We start from the raw sequence: 20,061 nt of genomic DNA, 5'->3' as shown, positions 1-20,061 counted from the left end.
TATTTCAAGGATTTTTATCTATTATATTAAATACTAAATTTGAAACAATTCCGTGGGTAAGTGCGAATTGGATTATAAAAATACCGGATATAGGCGGGTACCTTTATGTGGAAACAGTGGGCCAATTTGGACAATGTTTTGACACCGGTTGTAGAACCCATTAGGAACTACAAATACAAAAATAAAAAAAATCGAAACCCGCATCGTAGTGGCCGAAAAATGGTTAATGAGCTGAACATATCGCAATATTCCATTCGGCAAATATTGAGAAATATGCTCGGTGTAAAGCCATTGAAATTCCAAAAAGTGCCAAAACTTACACCGCAACAGAAAGAAAATAGACTCAAAATAGCTAAACACTTGCTTCGCTTGGCCGAAAGTTGTGAACTGCCGAATTCGGTTTTCTCCAATGAGAAAATATTCGTTGACCAGCAGTTTGTAAACAAACAAAATGATCGTGTATACTTGTCAAAGAGGTCAGCTGAAAACATGTACCTTCGGTTGGCTACCAGAACTCAAGCGCCGGCCATTGTGATGGTGTGGGCCGCCATAATCGACCGTGGCATCAGAATAAATGCCATGGTGATGATGTGGGCCGCCATAACAGCCGATGATAACTCTCCGATCGTATTTATCGACCGTGGCATCAGAATAAATGCCGAATATTATCGCGGAAATATTATGGAGGGTGTATTAAAGCCTTGGGCAGGCAAACATTTTGGCCGCAGACCTTGGACATTCCAACAGGACTCAGCACCATCGCACTCAGCACGCGCCACCCAAGAATGCTTACAAAATGAGGTTCCTCGCTTCGTTTCCAGCGCACAATGGCCACTAAAACCTCAATCCCCAATCCGTTGGATTATTGTGTCTGGAGTATTTTGAAAAGCAAGGTTGGCACTAAAAATACCAAAGTGTCGATTACCTCAAGCAAGTGCTTCGACGGGAATGGGCCAAAATACCGCAGAGCAGCATTCGGGCAGCGTGTGAGGGTTTGATTAGCTGTTTGAAGGCCATAATTCGCGCCAAAAGTCACCAATTCGAACAAATCTAAACTTATTCTAAATTTTGATGATATTTCCGACATTTTTTGCTTTCATTCAATAAAATTAAAAAAAAATGTAAACATTTGTTGTGTTTTTTTTTATCTCACATGTATATTTTAATATAATCCTTCTCAATGTGATATGATGTATTCTATAGCAATGTTATTCGGTATAAAAGATAAAAAAATGTCAAATTTAGTGAAAATCTATTCCGAATTGGATATGCCTCCCATATATTAGTTCTGTTTGAAACCAAATTATAACTTCTCTAAAGCCAAATGTTGATAGGTGGTATGATCCACTTGAAATAAATTCTTTTGTTACGGGAGATCTACTAAATATGCATAGTGGTGTAGAGTATCATATAGTCGGCCCCGCCCCATTTTCGATTTTTCCTTACTGGTTCTTTGATCAATTTTTCTTAGGCATTATTTTAGATTTGACGCCTGAAAGCGCAACATGAAATTTCATTTAAGGCAGAATGTGTCAAAGGAAGAAATGTTCTAAACGATATTGTTTTTAATAGAATTACATTCGAAAATTATTTATTAAAGTGAAAATAATGTTTTAAAGATTTTACTGCTAAATTTACACGTCCATTTTAAGTCAAAATCTTCCATGACATTTAATTTTTTTTTTAAAAAGTATCAAAGAAAGATAAGTTCTAAATCAATCAATCAATTCATCAAATCAAATCAATTTAATTTTTTTTAAAGGGATTAATTCTATATATGGAGTGATTTTTTATTTATCGCAAGTTTTTAAAAATCTATTTATAAAAGTCTTTTGATTAAAACAACAAAATTTAAAACCTTAAATTTAAAATGTTTTTTTTATTTAAATATACGAAAATATACAAATAATTAAGAAAGAAAAAGATTCACAAGGCACGGGAAACATTTGTTTTACAAATCAGGTAAAATTGGGGGACAGGTGCAGACAAGATGCTTATCACCATAGGCGTCATCAATGCGACCCACTGTGGGCCAGATCTTGGATTCGGGTTTGATGAATATCTGAAAAAGGGAAAAAATTAAATTTAGAGATGCATGGATGTTCACAGGTATGATATAATTGTTGATATGTAATCAAATAAGTTACCATAAAAATGAGTTTTCTACTTACAGCTGGGAAGGCGGCCATTTCCCGACTATATGGTCTATTCCAGTTATCGGAAATAACTTGCGACTGTGTGTGTGGTGCCATCTTTAAAGGATTTACTTGCTTATCCATTGTGCCATTTTCGATTTGAGCAATTTCTTCACGAATCGATATCAGAGCATCACAGAAACGATCCAATTCCTCTTTATCCTCCGATTCGGTGGGTTCAATCATCAAAGTACCAGCCACAGGCCATGACATTGTGGGTGCATGGAAACCATAATCCATCAAACGTTTGGCGATATCGACTGCCTCAATATTGGCCGATTTCTTCAAATCTCTAATGTCCAGAATAAATTCATGTGCCACCAAACCATTTTGTGGATCTTTGTACAGGGTCTTGTAGTGCTGTTCCAAACGTTTCGACATGTAATTGGCATTGAGAATGGCAACCTGGGTGGCACGTTTCAAGCCACGGCTACCCATTAGTTTAATGTATGACCAGGAGATGGGCAAAATGGCCGAACTGCCAAATGGAGCGGCAGAGACGACACCAAAACTGGTAGCCTCATTATCGGAGGGACTAATAACCGGATGTCCAGGCAAGAAGGGAGCCAAATGGGCCTTGACACCAATGGGACCCATGCCAGGACCACCACCACCATGAGGAATACAGAAAGTCTTGTGCAGATTCAAATGGGACACATCACTGCCATAATCACCGGGGCGGCAAAGACCCACCTGGGCATTCATGTTGGCACCATCCAAATAAACCTGACCACCATATTTGTGTATAAGGCTGCAGATATCGGCCACGGTACTTTCAAACACACCCATAGTTGAGGGATAGGTGATCATAAGACATGACAAATTGTTGGCATGCTCCGCTGCCTTATCCTTCAGATGGGCCATGTCGATACTGCCATCGCTAAGAATGCGAATGGGTTCAACTTTCATGCCAGCCATTTGTGCCGAGGCAGGATTGGTGCCATGAGCCGAAATGGGAATAAGACAGATATTGCGATGACCCTCATTGCGTTGCTCATGGTATGAACGAATGGCCCTCAAACCAGCATATTCTCCCTGGGCTCCAGAGTTGGGTTGGAAAGAGATTTTATCATAACCCGTAATTTCACACAAATCATCTTCCAATTCTTTGAACATTTGATGATAACCCTGGGCCTGTTCGACAGGAGCAAACGGATGTATGTCCGTGAAGTGACGGAATGAGCAGGGCATCATTTCTGTGGTGGCATTCAGCTTCATGGTACATGAACCCAAGGGGATCATGGAATGGACCAACGAGATGTCTTTATTCTCCAATTTCTTCATGTAACGCACCATACGCGATTCACTGTGATAGGCATTGAAAATGGGATGAGTCAAATACGAGGAGGTACGATAGAATGGTGTCTTTTCAATCGAGGTACCGAGAATGTCGTTCGTGGCCAAAACTTGTTCCAATGTCTTGCCCTTAAAGACCCACAACAAATCATCCAAATCCTTGGGGCCCACAGTTTCATCGAGGGCCACACCGACACTGCCATCAGGGAAGTAACGGAAATTGATTTGTTTCAATTCAGCCCGTCCCTTCAGTTCCTCCACGGTCATGTCCGCTCCCAGAGTGACATGTAAGGTATCAAAGAAATGCTTGTTGTTAACTGTGTGGCCAGCTCCTTTTAGTCCTGCCTGCAGGGCCAGTGTGAAATGATGAATACGATTTGCTATGGCCTTAAGACCCTCCGGTCCATGATAAATGGCATACATGGCAGACATATTGGCCAGCAACGCCTGGGCTGTACAAATATTACTGGTGGCCTTGTCGCGACGTATATGCTGCTCACGTGTCTGCAAGGCCAACCGATAGGCATCATTGCCATCCATATCACGGGTAACACCAATCATACGACCCGGCATGAGGCGAACCAAATTTTGTTTGCAGGCAAAAAAGCCAGCATGAGGACCACCATAACCCAATGGCACACCCAAACGTTGAGATGTACCCACAGCAATGTCGGCACCAAATTCGGCTGGGGGACGCAACATGGTCAAGGCCAAAAGGTCAGTGGCCACCACAACAAGGGTCTGTGGCAAGGAAAGTAATTCAAATTAATTTTTAAAATTATTTCATCTAATTTTTGGAACTTACTCCATTTTTCCGGGCAGTCTCAGCAATGCTCTCAAAGTCCTTAACATCACCATAAGTGTCGGGATATTGTAAGAGAATACCGGAAATTTCCCGACTTGTCAAGTCAGCACTTTCAATTGAGCCCACCTCAACTTCCAACTCCAAGGCCTCGGCTCGGGTCTTGACAACCGACAAAGTTTGGGGATGAATTTTGTTGGACAAGAAGATCTTCTTGCGTTTGTTGTGGCTAGAATGGAAATATTTTATTTTTTTCATGAGGCAGGAAGGAAAATAAACAAAGATCTGAAAACCCCAGAAGACCTGTAGAAGGTCTTGTGTACTCAAAAAACCTATACAGAGAATATACTAGCCAAAATTACAACAAATTAAAATTGAAGTGAAAATTGCAAATCATTTCGAAATATACCACCAATGTTATAACATTTTGATGACATGTCTGACCTCCCCACCTTAGCGAAATATACAAGCCCCCTTATCACTTACCGTGTACACAAACACATTGCCTCTGCCGCTGCCGTGCCTTCATCCAACAACGAAGCATTGGCCACATCGAGACCAGTCATTTCCGAGACTAAAGTCTGATAATTCAACAGGGATTCCAGACGACCCTGGGCAATTTCCGGTTGATATGGGGTATATTGTGTTGTCCAGCCGGGATTTTCAAAGATATTCCGCAAAATGGTATGGGGCACATGGCAATTGTGATAGCCCATGCCGATATAGGAACGCCATATTTGATTCTTTTTGGCAATATTACGGATGCGGACAATCAATTCGTGTTCGTCTGTAACAGAAAAAAAGTTTTAGAATTCAGATTTGAAAATTGAAATTAAAATCAAAAAATACACAAGTCGTTTGCATTATCTCGTGTTGTTGGTGATGTTATGTCTAGGCATTTGACCAGAGAGGATCAATATTTTGAACTTTATTCGTATTATCAGTCGCGTGTTATCATCTGCGGAGCTGACGACACCTCACTAGGGGGTCTTGGAATTATTTATTATAAATATTTTTATGACTTCCAAACACATCATACCATGCACAAGAATAACAACAACAAGTATAACACTCGGAAATTGAAAACATGTTGTTATTTTGATACGGAATTCTAAATTTTGTTCTCGGATCAAAGATTTAAGTCTAAATTAAACAAAAAAAAAAAAAAAAAAAAGAGAAAGTAGCTTCTGCCACAGGGCGGAAAATATTCAGAAAATATACGATTTTTTGGCCATTACAAAAATAATATTTCCAAAAATATTTTTAAAAAATCTGTTGGATATTGAAAACAGGTCCACATATTTGTGTCCATTAATAAAATATTTTTTAAATATCTATCTGTAGATATTTGAAAGAAATAGGTTTAAAAATTGCACTATCTGCTGTTGGTCATTGTAAGTCCTTGGAAAAGTAGTATAAATATACAACATAGTCCTTGAAAAAAATGTCTTTTAAAATTTGAAGATTGTTGCTTGTTACAGGATAGGTGACCATGGTTTAAAAGGGAAAGCTATAGATAGAAACCCAATCAAGTACCCAGTACAAAGGTCAGAATATTGAGTTGATTCAGATCGGTTTTATAGACTTACTAAGCAAATGTAATGTGTTAGTGTGTAACCTTTGAGATGTTCGTAACCCTTGGGTCCCCATAGCCAGCACCTCGTGTGTGGAGTTCTGAGGTGTCCGTAACTCTTAGGTCCATGCGTAATGGTGTGTTCGTAACCCTTGCATCCACATAGCCAGTATCAGGCGTTTTGACCTTTTTAACTAGCCTTTCTCCCAGAATTACTTATGCAGGTCCACATAGCCACTATCGGGCGTTTTGACCTTTGAGGGTTCCGTATAGTTTGGATCCACACAGTCAACCCTATGAGGCTTTCATAACCATTGGGTCCACATAGTCAATATCGCCTGTTTTGACCTCTGAGGTGTCCGTAGCCTTTGTGTCAACGAGCTTTACCCTTTGGGGTGTCCGTACCCCTTGGGTTTCAGTAATGTATACGTCGTGTTAACTTACTGATGTGTCCGTAACCTTGGATCCCAGAGTGTCCGTAACCCCTGGGACCGTGATCTATTCAACTAGCCTTCCACCCAGAATTACTTTTTCAGGTCTCCATTGAATTCAGCAAAGAGGACGGCCAACTAGAAATACTTATCCAGTTTTTCTTGGAGGTTATATATTTTTGGAGAGTATTTTGTAAGGTCTCCCAACATGATGAGGTCAAGGCAGAAGGCCGGGTTTAAGGTGTACTTATCCGGGTACCACGATAATTTGAAACCTGTTTGCCGTTCCCATTTATAGATTTTCAATATAACCTTCACCAAACACTCAATTTCAAATAAACCCATTAAAAATGTGTTTAAAAATAATTTGTGTTATCACTCTCTCGATCACTTGTACAAATTTCTGTGGCAGATCTTGGTCCCCGGAGAGCTTACCCCAACAACAAGGCGAGGTTTTAAAAAAATCCACCATTTTAACTCTGGAGGTCCTTCGAAATCACGTTTGTGGTTCCGGAAATTTTTGGAAAAAAAAATCAAGAATGCAACTTTTAAAATTCTTCGAAAAAAAAAAAAAATAAAAAATGTCCACGATTGCTGTTCTGGAAGTTCATTGAAAAATATTTATTAAAAAAGCCACAAATGTAACTCCGGATGTCCTTGGAAAAAATCATGGTTAAGCGGGGGGAAATCCATCGATAAAAATATTTTTGAAAATCCACGATTTTTATTTCAGGGTGATGGCTCTGAAAATCCATACACATTTCTCTTAAAGATCCACGATTGTGATCCTGCAAGTCACTGGAAAAATGTTCTTAAAATTCACGATTGTTCCCCTAGAAGTCACGTCACGTCACGATTGTTCCCCTAAAAACCATGTTTGTAAATATGAATGTCCTTCGAAAATGTAAAGGGTCCTTTAAAAAAATTTCTTAGAAAAACACAGAAAATAATTTTTAATAAATCCACGGCAGTTGTTTTGAAGTCCTCCCAAAAATCTATTGTAACCGTGAATGTCAATCAAAAAAATATTTTCAAAAAGTCAATTCCTTCGCATAAATATTTAAAAAATCTACAATTGTAACACTGGAGGTCCTGTGAAAAATATAAAAAATCACGGCGGTGAATCTGCTAATCCTTCGGAAAAATATTTTTGAAACTGCACGATTGTGCTCTGCGAGTCCTTCGAAGATATACTTTAAAATCACTCTTGTGATTTAAAAAAAAAATAAAGGACAGATCTGACGGCGTTTATTTTGGAAGTCCTTCCAAAAATCTCTATTGTGACCGTGAAAGTCAATCAAAAAACAATTTTCAAAAAGTCAATTCCTTCAAATAAATATTTTAAAAAAAATCCACAATTGTAAAACTGGAGGTCATGTGAAAAATATAAAAAATCTCGGCGGTAAATCTGGAAATCTTTAGGAAATATTTTTTTTGAAAATGCACGATTGTGCTCTGCGAGTCCTTCGAAGGTATACTTTAAAATCACTCTTGTGGTTTTAAAAAAATAAAGGACGGATCTGATAATTCCTAAGAAATATTCTCAAAATTAACAGTGTTTCAATTTGAGAGTCTTTTAAAAGCGTTCTTAAATCCACGGCGTTTATTTTGAAAGTCCCTTCAAAAATCTCTGAAGCCAATTCCTTCGAATAAATATTTAAAAAATAATCCACAATTGTAACACTGGAGGTCTGTGAAAAATATAAAAATCACGGCGGTAAATCTGGAAATCCTTCGAAAATTTATTTTTGAAAATACACGATTGTGCTCTGTGAGTCTTTCGAAATCATACTTAAAACTCACTCCTGTGATGTGGAAATCCTTAAACAAAATTAAAAAACGGATCTGATAATTCCTACGAAATATTCTTTAAAATTAATGGGTTTCAATTTGAAGGAAGAAAGCGATCTTATTCTGCGATTTACCGATTAATTAAATCCCATACGTCCACTTTTCATTTATTCCACAATTTTTGAATACTTACTCAGAGGCTTATCCAAATTCAAATCACGTTGCAATTGTATGGGTTTAGGTACAGCTTTCTCGGTCAGCTCGCCCAGAGACTGAAAAAACAAAAACCGGATAATTAATTTCTCATGCAGGTCCTTAATCCCTATCCAAATCTCCTAATTTCAAGGACTCGAGACCTACCTTATATCCCAAAGTATCCAACATGGAAACCACATCAGTTTTGCGTGGTCCAATATGACGGCTGGGGAAATCCGATTTGGTTGGGAACAAAACCCCATCCACGGAGGTGGTGGTGGCCAAACATCTGACACTGAATTTGGTCAGTGTCACGGATGAGAGGGCATTGCGTGTACACTTAATAGAGAGACGATACATTTTCTTCACTTCACTTCACAAATCCACTTAATCCAGAAAAAATAAAATCCAACAAAATCTTAAACTAGACTCCCAAGTCCCCAAGACCGTTGTCGGCGAGAGTCGAATGCTGACTGAATTTCAAAATCCAAAAATTGCGTTGATATTCAATAATAATAATAATTCCGATCTATGTGTGGCTTATCACCAATAATCCGAGAGTGTGTTTCGTGTCTTATCACCATCCAGCGACTGACTACCAACCAGCCTCCGGCATCAATGTCGCTAGGCTTTTAAAACGAGCATAATCTTGGAAACATAGGCTGGGATTTTCACGAGAAAGTGACATCTAATATACCTGCCAATTTTCGTATTAAAATTCGCGGAATTGGTTTATTATGCCTACCTGGGCCATGCATTTTCCTTAAAATTGCATATGGAAAATTTTGTTAAATGTTTGGAATTAGTTAAATGGAAATTTTATGTTGAATGTTATAAAGAAAATTTCGCGTGTCTTATCTTCTTCAAATTTGTTTTTTTCTTTCAGTTCATAACAAATAACATGTGAAGATGTCACTTAGTCTGTGTCACAAAGAGAGGATTAACAAAAACTACGCAATGAGAGGAAACTTAAATGAGAGAGGAGAATTTTGAAGTCTCATTATCTCTTATACAGTTTGGTAAGTAAGTACACTGAAAACTCAATTGTGAAATGTAAAATGTGTAAAGGCGCTGCACTGTGGAAAAATCCCAATATTCCGCGAAAAAATAAATAGTACACCTAAATATATTTATAAAATATTGACACGATATTAATGTATAGTTTTCAACGGCACTTAAGTGAATTTATCATACCCTCCATTATACATAGTATGGATGGTATATTCATTTCGTCATTCCGTTTGTAACTCATATAAATAATAATAATAATATTAGATCTAACAAAGTATATATATATTATTGATTATAGAACAGTGTTGGTTTGTTCGTTCGGGATACCTTAGCATTTTGTTGTTGCAAAATGGTCAGACTTAATCCCATTATTGTTCTTTTTAAAAAACAAGCGTAAAATTCTAAACGATTTTGCCCTGTCCATCGTTCTGTCTGTCCGTCTGTTGTAATCACGCTAGAGATAAAACGAATAAAGATAGGAAGCTAAAACTTTGTCTGGAAGAAGGCGCTACCAAATGGTGAAATTTACCGTTTTTCAACTCCATTCGAAACGTTTTAAGCTAGAATGTATGCTCTGTTGGGCACAGGTAATTTGTTTACGTCATTCGGTCTCCAAATTTTTTTCTAAGCCGCATACAATAATTTATTGGCAGGTCAAGTTCGAAGATGGGCTGTATCGGTCCAAGATATCGTATAGCCCCCATATAACGATACATCCCGACATTCGGTATTTTGATGATTTTCCAATGGCATTGTCTGAAATTCAACAGAAGGATAACTTAACCTCCTGAAAGAATTGTCTATATAGGTCCACGATATCGTATAGCCCTCATACAATGCTACCCTCTATATTCGGTTTTTTGATGATTTTAGCCATATTTATACCCTACACCACAAGGTGGTCAGGGTATTATGTCTTTGTGCATTTGTTTGTAACAGGCAAAAGGAAACGAGATAGACCCATAGTTCATTTTGATGATCTGCATAGAATCACTTTCTGAGTTGATTTATGCATGTCAGTCCGTCCGTCCGTCCGCTGTCCATGTATTCTTGTGAACAAAATGCAGGTCGCATTTATTATCCGATTGAGATGAAATTTTGCAAACAACATTTGTTTGGTCCAAGGACGAACCCTATTGAAATTGGAGATAATCGGTAAACATTTAGATATACCTCCCATATATATCTTCGTCCGATTTGCCTTTTATTGTGCACCAAACGTGTAATATCAGCCCGAATAGTATGGAATTTTGCACATACAATCAAATTAGGCCTGAAAATAAGTATGCCAAATTTTATCGAAATCGGTTCAGATATAGCTATAGCTCCCATATATATTGTTCATCCGATTTGTTATTTTTGTCCTCCGCAGCCGTAATATGCACTCTGTAATAACAATATTTGGGGAAATATATCAAAAGCAGCTCAGAAATACCTTTGCTAATTTTATCGAGATCGGTTCAGATTTGGATATAGCTCCCATATATAACTTCATCCGATTTACCATTTATTGTGCACCAAACGTCTAATATTTGTCCAAATGGGATGGAATTTGGCATATACGACCGAATTTAGTCTAGAAGGTAGTATTTTGGTGAAGATCGGTTCAGATATAGTTATAGCTCCCATATATATTGTTCATCCGATTTATTGTATTTGTTACCCACAGCCGTAATATGCGCTCCGTAACAACGATATTCAGGGAAATATATCAAATACAGCTCAGAAATATCTTTGCCAAATTTTATCGAGATCGGTTAAGATTTGGATATAGTTCCCATATATATTTTTATCCGATTTCAAATTAATTTCGCACCAAATGGACAATACAAGTCCGTAAATATTCCGGAAATATTTGGAAAAAATCACGAATGCAACTTTTAAAATTCTTCGAAAAAAATGAAAAAAGTCCACGATTGCTGTTCTGGAAGTTCATTGAAAAATATTTATTAAAAAAGCCACAAATGTAACTCCGGATGTCCTTGGAAAAAATCACGGTTAAGCGGGGGGAAATCCATCGATAAAAATATTTTTGAAAATCCACGATTTTTATTTCAGGGTGATGGCTCTGAAAATCCATACACATTTCTCTTAAAGATCCACGATTGTGATCCTGCAAGTCACTGGAAAAATGTTCTTAAAATTCACGATTGTTCCCCTAGAAGTCACGTCACGTCACGATTGTTCCCCTAAAAACCATGTTTGTATATATGAATGTCCTTCGAAAATGTAAAGGGTCCTTTAAAAAAATTTCTTAGAAAAACACAGAAAATAATTTTTAATAAATCCACGGCAGTTGTTTTGAAGTCCTCCCAAAAATCTATTGTAACCGTGAATGTCAATCAAAAAAATATTTTCAAAAAGTCAATTCCTTCGCATAAATATTTAAAAAAATCTACAATTGTAACACTGGAGGTCCTGTGAAAAATATAAAAAATCACGGCGGTGAATCTGCTAATCCTTCGGAAAAATATTTTTGAAACTGCACGATTGTGCTCTGCGAGTCCTTCGAAGATATACTTTAAAATCACTCTTGTGATTTAAAAAAAAAAATAAAGGACAGATCTGACGGCGTTTATTTTGGAAGTCCTTCCAAAAATCTCTATTGTGACCGTGAAAGTCAATCAAAAAACAATTTTCAAAAAGTCAATTCCTTCAAATAAATATTTTAAAAAAAATCCACAATTGTAAAACTGGAGGTCATGTGAAAAATATAAAAAATCTCGGCGGTAAATCTGGAAATCTTTAGGAAATATTTTTTTTGAAAATGCACGATTGTGCTCTGCGAGTCCTTCGAAGGTATACTTTAAAATCACTCTTGTGGTTTTAAAAAAATAAAGGACGGATCTGATAATTCCTAAGAAATATTCTCAAAATTAACAGTGTTTCAATTTGAGAGTCTTTTAAAAGCGTTCTTAAATCCACGGCGTTTATTTTGAAAGTCCCTTCAAAAATCTCTGAAGCCAATTCCTTCGAATAAATATTTAAAAAATAATCCACAATTGTAACACTGGAGGTCTGTGAAAAATATAAAAATCACGGCGGTAAATCTGGAAATCCTTCGAAAATTTATTTTTGAAAATACACGATTGTGCTCTGTGAGTCTTTCGAAATCATACTTAAAACTCACTCCTGTGATGTGGAAATCCTTAAACAAAATTTAAAAACGGATCTGATAATTCCTACGAAATATTCTTTAAAATTAATGGGTTTCAATTTGAAGGAAGAAAGCGATCTTATTCTGCGATTTACCGATTAATTAAATCCCATACGTCCACTTTTCATTTATTCCACAATTTTTGAATACTTACTCAGAGGCTTATCCAAATTCAAATCACGTTGCAATTGTATGGGTTTAGGTACAGCTTTCTCGGTCAGCTCGCCCAGAGACTGAAAAAACAAAAACCGGATAATTAATTTCTCATGCAGGTCCTTAATCCCTATCCAAATCTCCTAATTTCAAGGACTCGAGACCTACCTTATATCCCAAAGTATCCAACATGGAAACCACATCAGTTTTGCGTGGTCCAATATGACGGCTGGGGAAATCCGATTTGGTTGGGAACAAAACCCCATCCACGGAGGTGGTGGTGGCCAAACATCTGACACTGAATTTGGTCAGTGTCACGGATGAGAGGGCATTGCGTGTACACTTAATAGAGAGACGATACATTTTCTTCACTTCACTTCACAAATCCACTTAATCCAGAAAAAATAAAATCCAACAAAATCTTAAACTAGACTCCCAAGTCCCCAAGACCGTTGTCGGCGAGAGTCGAATGCTGACTGAATTTCAAAATCCAAAAATTGCGTTGATATTCAATAATAATAATAATTCCGATCTATGTGTGGCTTATCACCAATAATCCGAGAGTGTGTTTCGTGTCTTATCACCATCCAGCGACTGACTACCAACCAGCCTCCGGCATCAATGTCGCTAGGCTTTTAAAACGAGCATAATCTTGGAAACATAGGCTGGGATTTTCACGAGAAAGTGACATCTAATATACCTGCCAATTTTCGTATTAAAATTCGCGGAATTGGTTTATTATGCCTACCTGGGCCATGCATTTTCCTTAAAATTGCATATGGAAAATTTTGTTAAATGTTTGGAATTAGTTAAATGGAAATTTTATGTTGAATGTTATAAAGAAAATTTCGCGTGTCTTATCTTCTTCAAATTTGTTTTTTTCTTTCAGTTCATAACAAATAACATGTGAAGATGTCACTTAGTCTGTGTCACAAAGAGAGGATTAACAAAAACTACGCAATGAGAGGAAACTTAAATGAGAGAGGAGAATTTTGAAGTCTCATTATCTCTTATACAGTTTGGTAAGTAAGTACACTGAAAACTCAATTGTGAAATGTAAAATGTGTAAAGGCGCTGCACTGTGGAAAAATCCCAATATTCCGCGAAAAAATAAATAGTACACCTAAATATATTTATAAAATATTGACACGATATTAATGTATAGTTTTCAACGGCACTTAAGTGAATTTATCATACCCTCCATTATACATAGTATGGATGGTATATTCATTTCGTCATTCCGTTTGTAACTCATATAAATAATAATAATAATATTAGATCTAACAAAGTATATATATATTATTGATTATAGAACAGTGTTGGTTTGTTCGTTCGGGATACCTTAGCATTTTGTTGTTGCAAAATGGTCAGACTTAATCCCATTATTGTTCTTTTTAAAAAACAAGCGTAAAATTCTAAACGATTTTGCCCTGTCCATCGTTCTGTCTGTCCGTCTGTTGTAATCACGCTAGAGATAAAACGAATAAAGATAGGAAGCTAAAACTTTGTCTGGAAGAAGGCGCTACCAAATGGTGAAATTTACCGTTTTTCAACTCCATTCGAAACGTTTTAAGCTAGAATGTATGCTCTGTTGGGCACAGGTAATTTGTTTACGTCATTCGGTCTCCAAATTTTTTTCTAAGCCGCATACAATAATTTATTGGCAGGTCAAGTTCGAAGATGGGCTGTATCGGTCCAAGATATCGTATAGCCCCCATATAACGATACATCCCGACATTCGGTATTTTGATGATTTTCCAATGGCATTGTCTGAAATTCAACAGAAGGATAACTTAACCTCCTGAAAGAATTGTCCATATAGGTCCACGATATCGTATAGCCCTCATACAATGCTACCCTCTATATTCGGTTTTTTGATGATTTTAGCCATATTTATACCCTACACCACAAGGTGGTCAGGGTATTATGTCTTTGTGCATTTGTTTGTAACAGGCAAAAGGAAACGAGATAGACCCATAGTTCATTTTGATGATCTGCATAGAATCACTTTCTGAGTTGATTTATGCATGTCAGTCCGTCCGTCCGTCCGCTGTCCATGTATTCTTGTGAACAAAATGCAGGTCGCATTTATTATCCGATTGAGATGAAATTTTGCAAACAATATTTGTTTGGTCCAAGGACGAACCCTATTGAAATTGGAGATAATCGGTAAACATTTAGATATACCTCCCATATATATCTTCGTCCGATTTGCCTTTTATTGTGCACCAAACGTGTAATATCAGCCCGAATAGTATGGAATTTTGCACATACAATCAAATTAGGCCTGAAAATAAGTATGCCAAATTTTATCGAAATCGGTTCAGATATAGCTATAGCTCCCATATATATTGTTCATCCGATTTGTTATTTTTGTCCTCCGCAGCCGTAATATGCACTCTGTAATAACAATATTTGGGGAAATATATCAAAAGCAGCTCAGAAATACCTTTGCTAATTTTATCGAGATCGGTTCAGATTTGGATATAGCTCCCATATATAACTTCATCCGATTTACCATTTATTGTGCACCAAACGTCTAATATTTGTCCAAATGGGATGGAATTTGGCATATACGACCGAATTTAGTCTAGAAGGTAGTATTTTGGTGAAGATCGGTTCAGATATAGTTATAGCTCCCATATATATTGTTCATCCGATTTATTGTATTTGTTACCCACAGCCGTAATATGCGCTCCGTAACAACGATATTCAGGGAAATATATCAAATACAGCTCAGAAATATCTTTGCCAAATTTTATCGAGATCGGTTAAGATTTGGATATAGTTCCCATATATATTTTTATCCGATTTCAAATTAATTTCGCACCAAATGGACAATACAAGTCCGAAGTTAAAAAATACATATGCTTCGGCATATTTAGTCCTTTGAATTTTAAATTATAATTATAATCATAGCGTGTATAATTGAATTCTCCCATAAAAACTTTTATTTATTAAGTGGAGCTCAACTAAATAGCAAAGTGGTGTAGAATTGTCAGAAAATTCACACAAGGCGTACTTTTTCCCCTGGAAGAAAATTGTCCACATAGGTCCACGTTTTAGTATAGCATCCAGATAACGGTACCCCAAATATTCGGTATTTCCATGATTTTAGCGACATTATTCATTGGAACGGTTTCAAATTTCGTATTTTAAGTTCGTAATGGGTACTACAACCTATGAAAGAAAATTGTCTATGCAGGTTCACGTCTTTGTATAGCTCCATACACGGTGCCTTTCTTTATTCGGTATTTAATGATATTAGCGAAATCGGAAATCGGAATTGTTTCAAATTTCGTTTCGAAGTTCGGAATAATTACTACAGCTTATGACAAAAAATTACTTATGCAGCACCACATCTTCGTATAGCCCCCATAAAAGGTTTTCATTTGAGCGGTATTTTTTGACGGATTTTTTTTTTTGAAAAATTTTAAGTTCCTTCCGAATGGTGGAGGGTATAAAGCTGCTTTTTTACTTGTTCTTGTTCATGTTAATTCTTCTGATAATAGATGAATACATCTTCATCTGTGTTCAATAAATTATTGTATGAGGCTCAGAAAAAAATGTTTAAAACATTCGCTTGGAGGCCGATTGACATAAACAAATTACCTGAGTCCAACCGGGCATACATTCTAGCTTAAAACATTTCGAATGGAGTTGAAAAACGGTAAATTTCACCAATTTCACTCTTCTTTACGGAAAAATTCCTTCATATGAATTGGGAACCCACGTTAAAACATAACTATCGGTGGATAAATTCGGAATTTCCTTTCCTAGAATAAATTAATTTTCTAGTGGTAAAAATAGCAGAAGGGAGAAATGGTAAATTCACCCTGAGAGAATAACTCTGCCAAGAAAGTACGGGAATGGAAGACCAATAAAAATGTCAAAATCTACATTTCAGTCAATTAGAAGCTGTCAATCGTACTATTTATGCTACTGAGTCACATTTCTAGATTTTGTAATTTGTCGTCATTTATGACTATAAACAAGTTAAAAAGAATCAGTCGGTTTAGCCAAAATATGTATACCCTCAGTCAATGTTCGATATTTTAAATATATGTTGACTTGTGTTATGATTATTCAAATTTTTGATCCTCTATGGAGTAGGTCCCAAAGAAATGGGCCAATATTTTCCATTTCGTATCGGTCCTAAATAAATATGATATAAATATTGCGACGTGACAGGTTTGCACTACATGAACTACTTCTTTCACTTTGTATGAGATATTTGATAATTTTTTGAGAATGTTAAAATATCTCACGCATATTTTAACATTCTCTAGTCTACCGAAGTATTCCATTTTCATACTTCATCTAATACAGATAAATATATTGGTATGGGCAAAATTACAAGAAAATCGGACATTTATATCCAATTTTTTGCGAAATCATAAATTTTCGTATTCATCTCAGGTTTCTGCTTGAGAGAAATGTTTAGATATAGCAAGTGAAAAAGAATCGCTGACTTGTTTCACAAGTTATGACAGATAAAATTATCGAAAATTGTGACCCTTTGTTAATGAGGTACCAGAGGTGGTTCACAGATATATATCATCTTCACTACAGATCATGTCTTAGCAAAAATGTTTGTTTGTGTGAAATTTGAAGAGAGTTTTGTTTTTAAAATCTTAAACCTTATGTGGGGAGGTAGCAAAAGAAATGGTCCGATCACTACCATCTTTATAACAGATCTTGTGTTGGTGGAAATATTGAGATGTACCAAGTCTGAATGGAATCGGTTGTTAATTTCGCGTTTTAGGAACTTCATGGATACTCAAAATTTTGACCCTTTGTGGGCCGATAGATCCCATCTTCATAGCAGATCTTGTGTTAATAATAATAACAGGATGAGATAAAAAAAATGCAATCAACTTCAGACTGCTGTCATTTTTAAGCCACTCGTCCGACAGCTGTTAAAATTATTCCAGTGACAGCTCATTGATTACAAGCGTACAAAAGCATTTTGGTAAGAATTTTCCAGAAAAAACGTTATTGGTGAAAGAAAGAAAATAGACTCAAAAGAGGTAAAGAGTTCCTTCGCTTGGTCGAAAGTGGTGAACTGCCAAATTTGATCTTCTCCGAGGAGAAAACATTCGTTGTCCAGCAGTTTGTAAACAAACAAAATGATCGTGTTTCCTTGCCAAAGAGGTCATCTGAAAATGTGCACCTTCGGTTGGCCACCAGAACTCAAGCGCCTGCCATGATGATTGTGTTGGCCGCCATAACAGCCGATGGTCGTTCTCCGCTCGTGTTAATTAGAATAAATGCCAAATATTATCACGAAATAATTCTGGAAGCACGCAAACATTCTGGCCGCAGATCTTGGACATTCCAACAGAACTCAGCACCATTGGACTCAGCACGCGCCACCCAAGAATGGCTACAAAATGAGATTCGTCGCTTAATTTCCAGCGCACAAAATCTCTGGAGTATTTTGGAAAGCAAGGTTGACACTAAAAAATACCAAAATGTCGATCACCTCAAGCAAGTACTTCGCCGGGAATGGCCCAAAATACCGCAGAGCTACACTCGGGCAGCGTGTGACGGTTTCATTGGACGTTTAAATGCCATAATTCGTGCCAAAGGTGACCAATTCGAAGAAATCTAAACTTATTCTAAAATTTGCTGCTTTTTCCGACATTTTTTGCTTTCAGTCAATAAAATTAAAAAAAAATGTTAAAATTATGGCGTTTGACTTTGTTGCAGTTTTTTATCTCACCCTATATTGGAATATGTGTAATTTGAAGATAATCGGACTCGTTAAATCACATTTTATAAAAGTTATAATTATTCAAAAGTTTGAAAAGTTTGTGGGGAGGTACTTGATGGAGTGAACCGATATTGACCATTTTCGCACCTGATCTGTAAATATTAGGATTTGCAAAGTTGGGGGAAAAATCGGATTATCCTTTCTCTTTCTGTGCAGTAAAATATATTTTTTTGAGAACTTTTGTGGGGGAGGTACCAGAAGGAGTAGACTGATATTACCCATCACCGAATTCGATCTATATTTGATAATAATATTACGATGTACTTGGCTTGGACCAAATGAAAGGACAGACGGACATGGCTAGATCGACTTCAAATATCCCGAAACGGATTTGGTCCAAACAGACCTAAGATCTAAAACCTTCATTTCGATGTGACACGTTTTGGCCGTATCAAATGATATATACGGGTTGCCCATATTCGACGGACCTTTGGGCCCTTTGGGCCCATTCCAATCGACGAGGCTTGTCCGCAGGCAACATTCTTTGCGTCAATTGAATTTTGTACGGGAACAAATGCAAATCAATGCGAATAATCCGGTGTAAAATGGACCGAGCCATGCCCAACTGCTGAGAACGGCGTTTTTGGGATGTTCTTGGGGACCTCTCAACACTGGCTCGTACGGCAGCGATATTCTCGGCCGATCGCCTTGGTCGACTTTTATATGGCCTCTTCGGATTAAAAAGAGCCTTACCAGTCGAAAATTTTTCGTATAAACGCTTAATGGTGTTCTTAGAAGGCGCACTTCTCACATTTTTTAATGTTTTAAAAGCACGTTGAGTTTTCACAATTGACTTCTTGTAAATTTCAACTATTTCAGAGCGCTCGCGTGGCGTGTATTGGTTCATGGTAAAATTCTGCTTGGACTGACGCTTCAAACGCGGTATGTCATTAAGCGATGTGACATCTTTGTTAAAAGTTATGGTGTTGCCAGATGGGTCCGTCGAATATGGACAACCCTGTACCCTCTCTAGCCATATGCCTGAGGGTATAAAAAACATGGGTCAAGTTTTGTTTTGTAGTTAGCCCACGTAATGGTACTTTCTTTTTAGGTGTTCTCTAAAGGTTTTCAAAACAGTAAAAACACTTCTACGGGTCCTTAATATCTAATTGTACTTACCATTTTCCAAAACAAGTCTTTGGCCATCATCTTATTACCCCATTACCAACACCATAAATAAAAACTCAATTGTTATCACATAATTTCATTTTTTTTTCATTTGGAATTTATTTAGATTTCAGAAATATATATAACTATATATGCTTTTGCTCTTGCGTGTGTGTACGAATGTCTGTGGGTGTACACACACACGACCATAAGTATGCGCATTATTATTATTAATTTGTTTTTAATTTATTTTTTCAATATTTCTTTTTGCATTATTGGTATTATATAATAACAATCAATGTAAAGTAACATTTATATAACATATTTGACGTTGTTGTTGTTGTGGTTATGGGGGGAGTGGGGAGGGGAAATTAAATATTTTAGGGGAGTGGGAAATTAATATCGCATGGTTACATTTTATACAATCTGTATATGTATTGTCTCATACATATGCAGATGTATTATTTGAGTGGAATTTCTGGGAGTCAAGTGTGTGGGTGGGGGTATTGTAAATACATTGAACATTAGGCATTCGAAATATAGTATACAGTATATATATAATATTTTGTTATAA

At 36.7% G+C, this 20,061-nt stretch overlaps 2 protein-coding genes across 2 annotated transcripts; both read right to left on the bottom strand.

The window, feature by feature from the left end:
• Nucleotides 1–1,850: 1,850 nt before the first annotated feature.
• On the bottom strand, nt 1,851–8,922 carry LOC101897647 (glycine dehydrogenase (decarboxylating), mitochondrial). Its single transcript, XM_020038290.2, has 6 exons — nt 8,449–8,922; nt 8,282–8,360; nt 4,780–5,080; nt 4,297–4,522; nt 2,172–4,232; nt 1,851–2,062 (listed from the first exon to the last, which is right to left on the bottom strand). Exons 1-6 carry the CDS (start codon nt 8,641–8,643, stop codon nt 1,952–1,954), a joined length of 2,973 nt encoding a protein of 990 aa, XP_019893849.2. The 5' UTR covers nt 8,644–8,922; the 3' UTR covers nt 1,851–1,951.
• Nucleotides 8,923–12,542: 3,620 nt separating this feature from the next.
• On the bottom strand, nt 12,543–13,285 carry LOC131802763 (glycine dehydrogenase (decarboxylating)-like). Its single transcript, XM_059123337.1, has 2 exons — nt 12,773–13,285; nt 12,543–12,684 (listed from the first exon to the last, which is right to left on the bottom strand). Exons 1-2 carry the CDS (start codon nt 12,965–12,967, stop codon nt 12,580–12,582), a joined length of 300 nt encoding a protein of 99 aa, XP_058979320.1. The 5' UTR covers nt 12,968–13,285; the 3' UTR covers nt 12,543–12,579.
• Nucleotides 13,286–20,061: the final 6,776 nt, after the last annotated feature.

This window comes from Musca domestica, unplaced genomic scaffold (assembly GCF_030504385.1).
Source record: "Musca domestica strain aabys unplaced genomic scaffold, Musca_domestica.polishedcontigs.V.1.1 1, whole genome shotgun sequence".
Classification (NCBI taxonomy): Eukaryota; Metazoa; Arthropoda; class Insecta; order Diptera; family Muscidae; genus Musca; species Musca domestica.
Note: the sequence above shows the minus strand (reverse complement) of the source record. Positions and strands in the feature narration are given on the sequence as shown.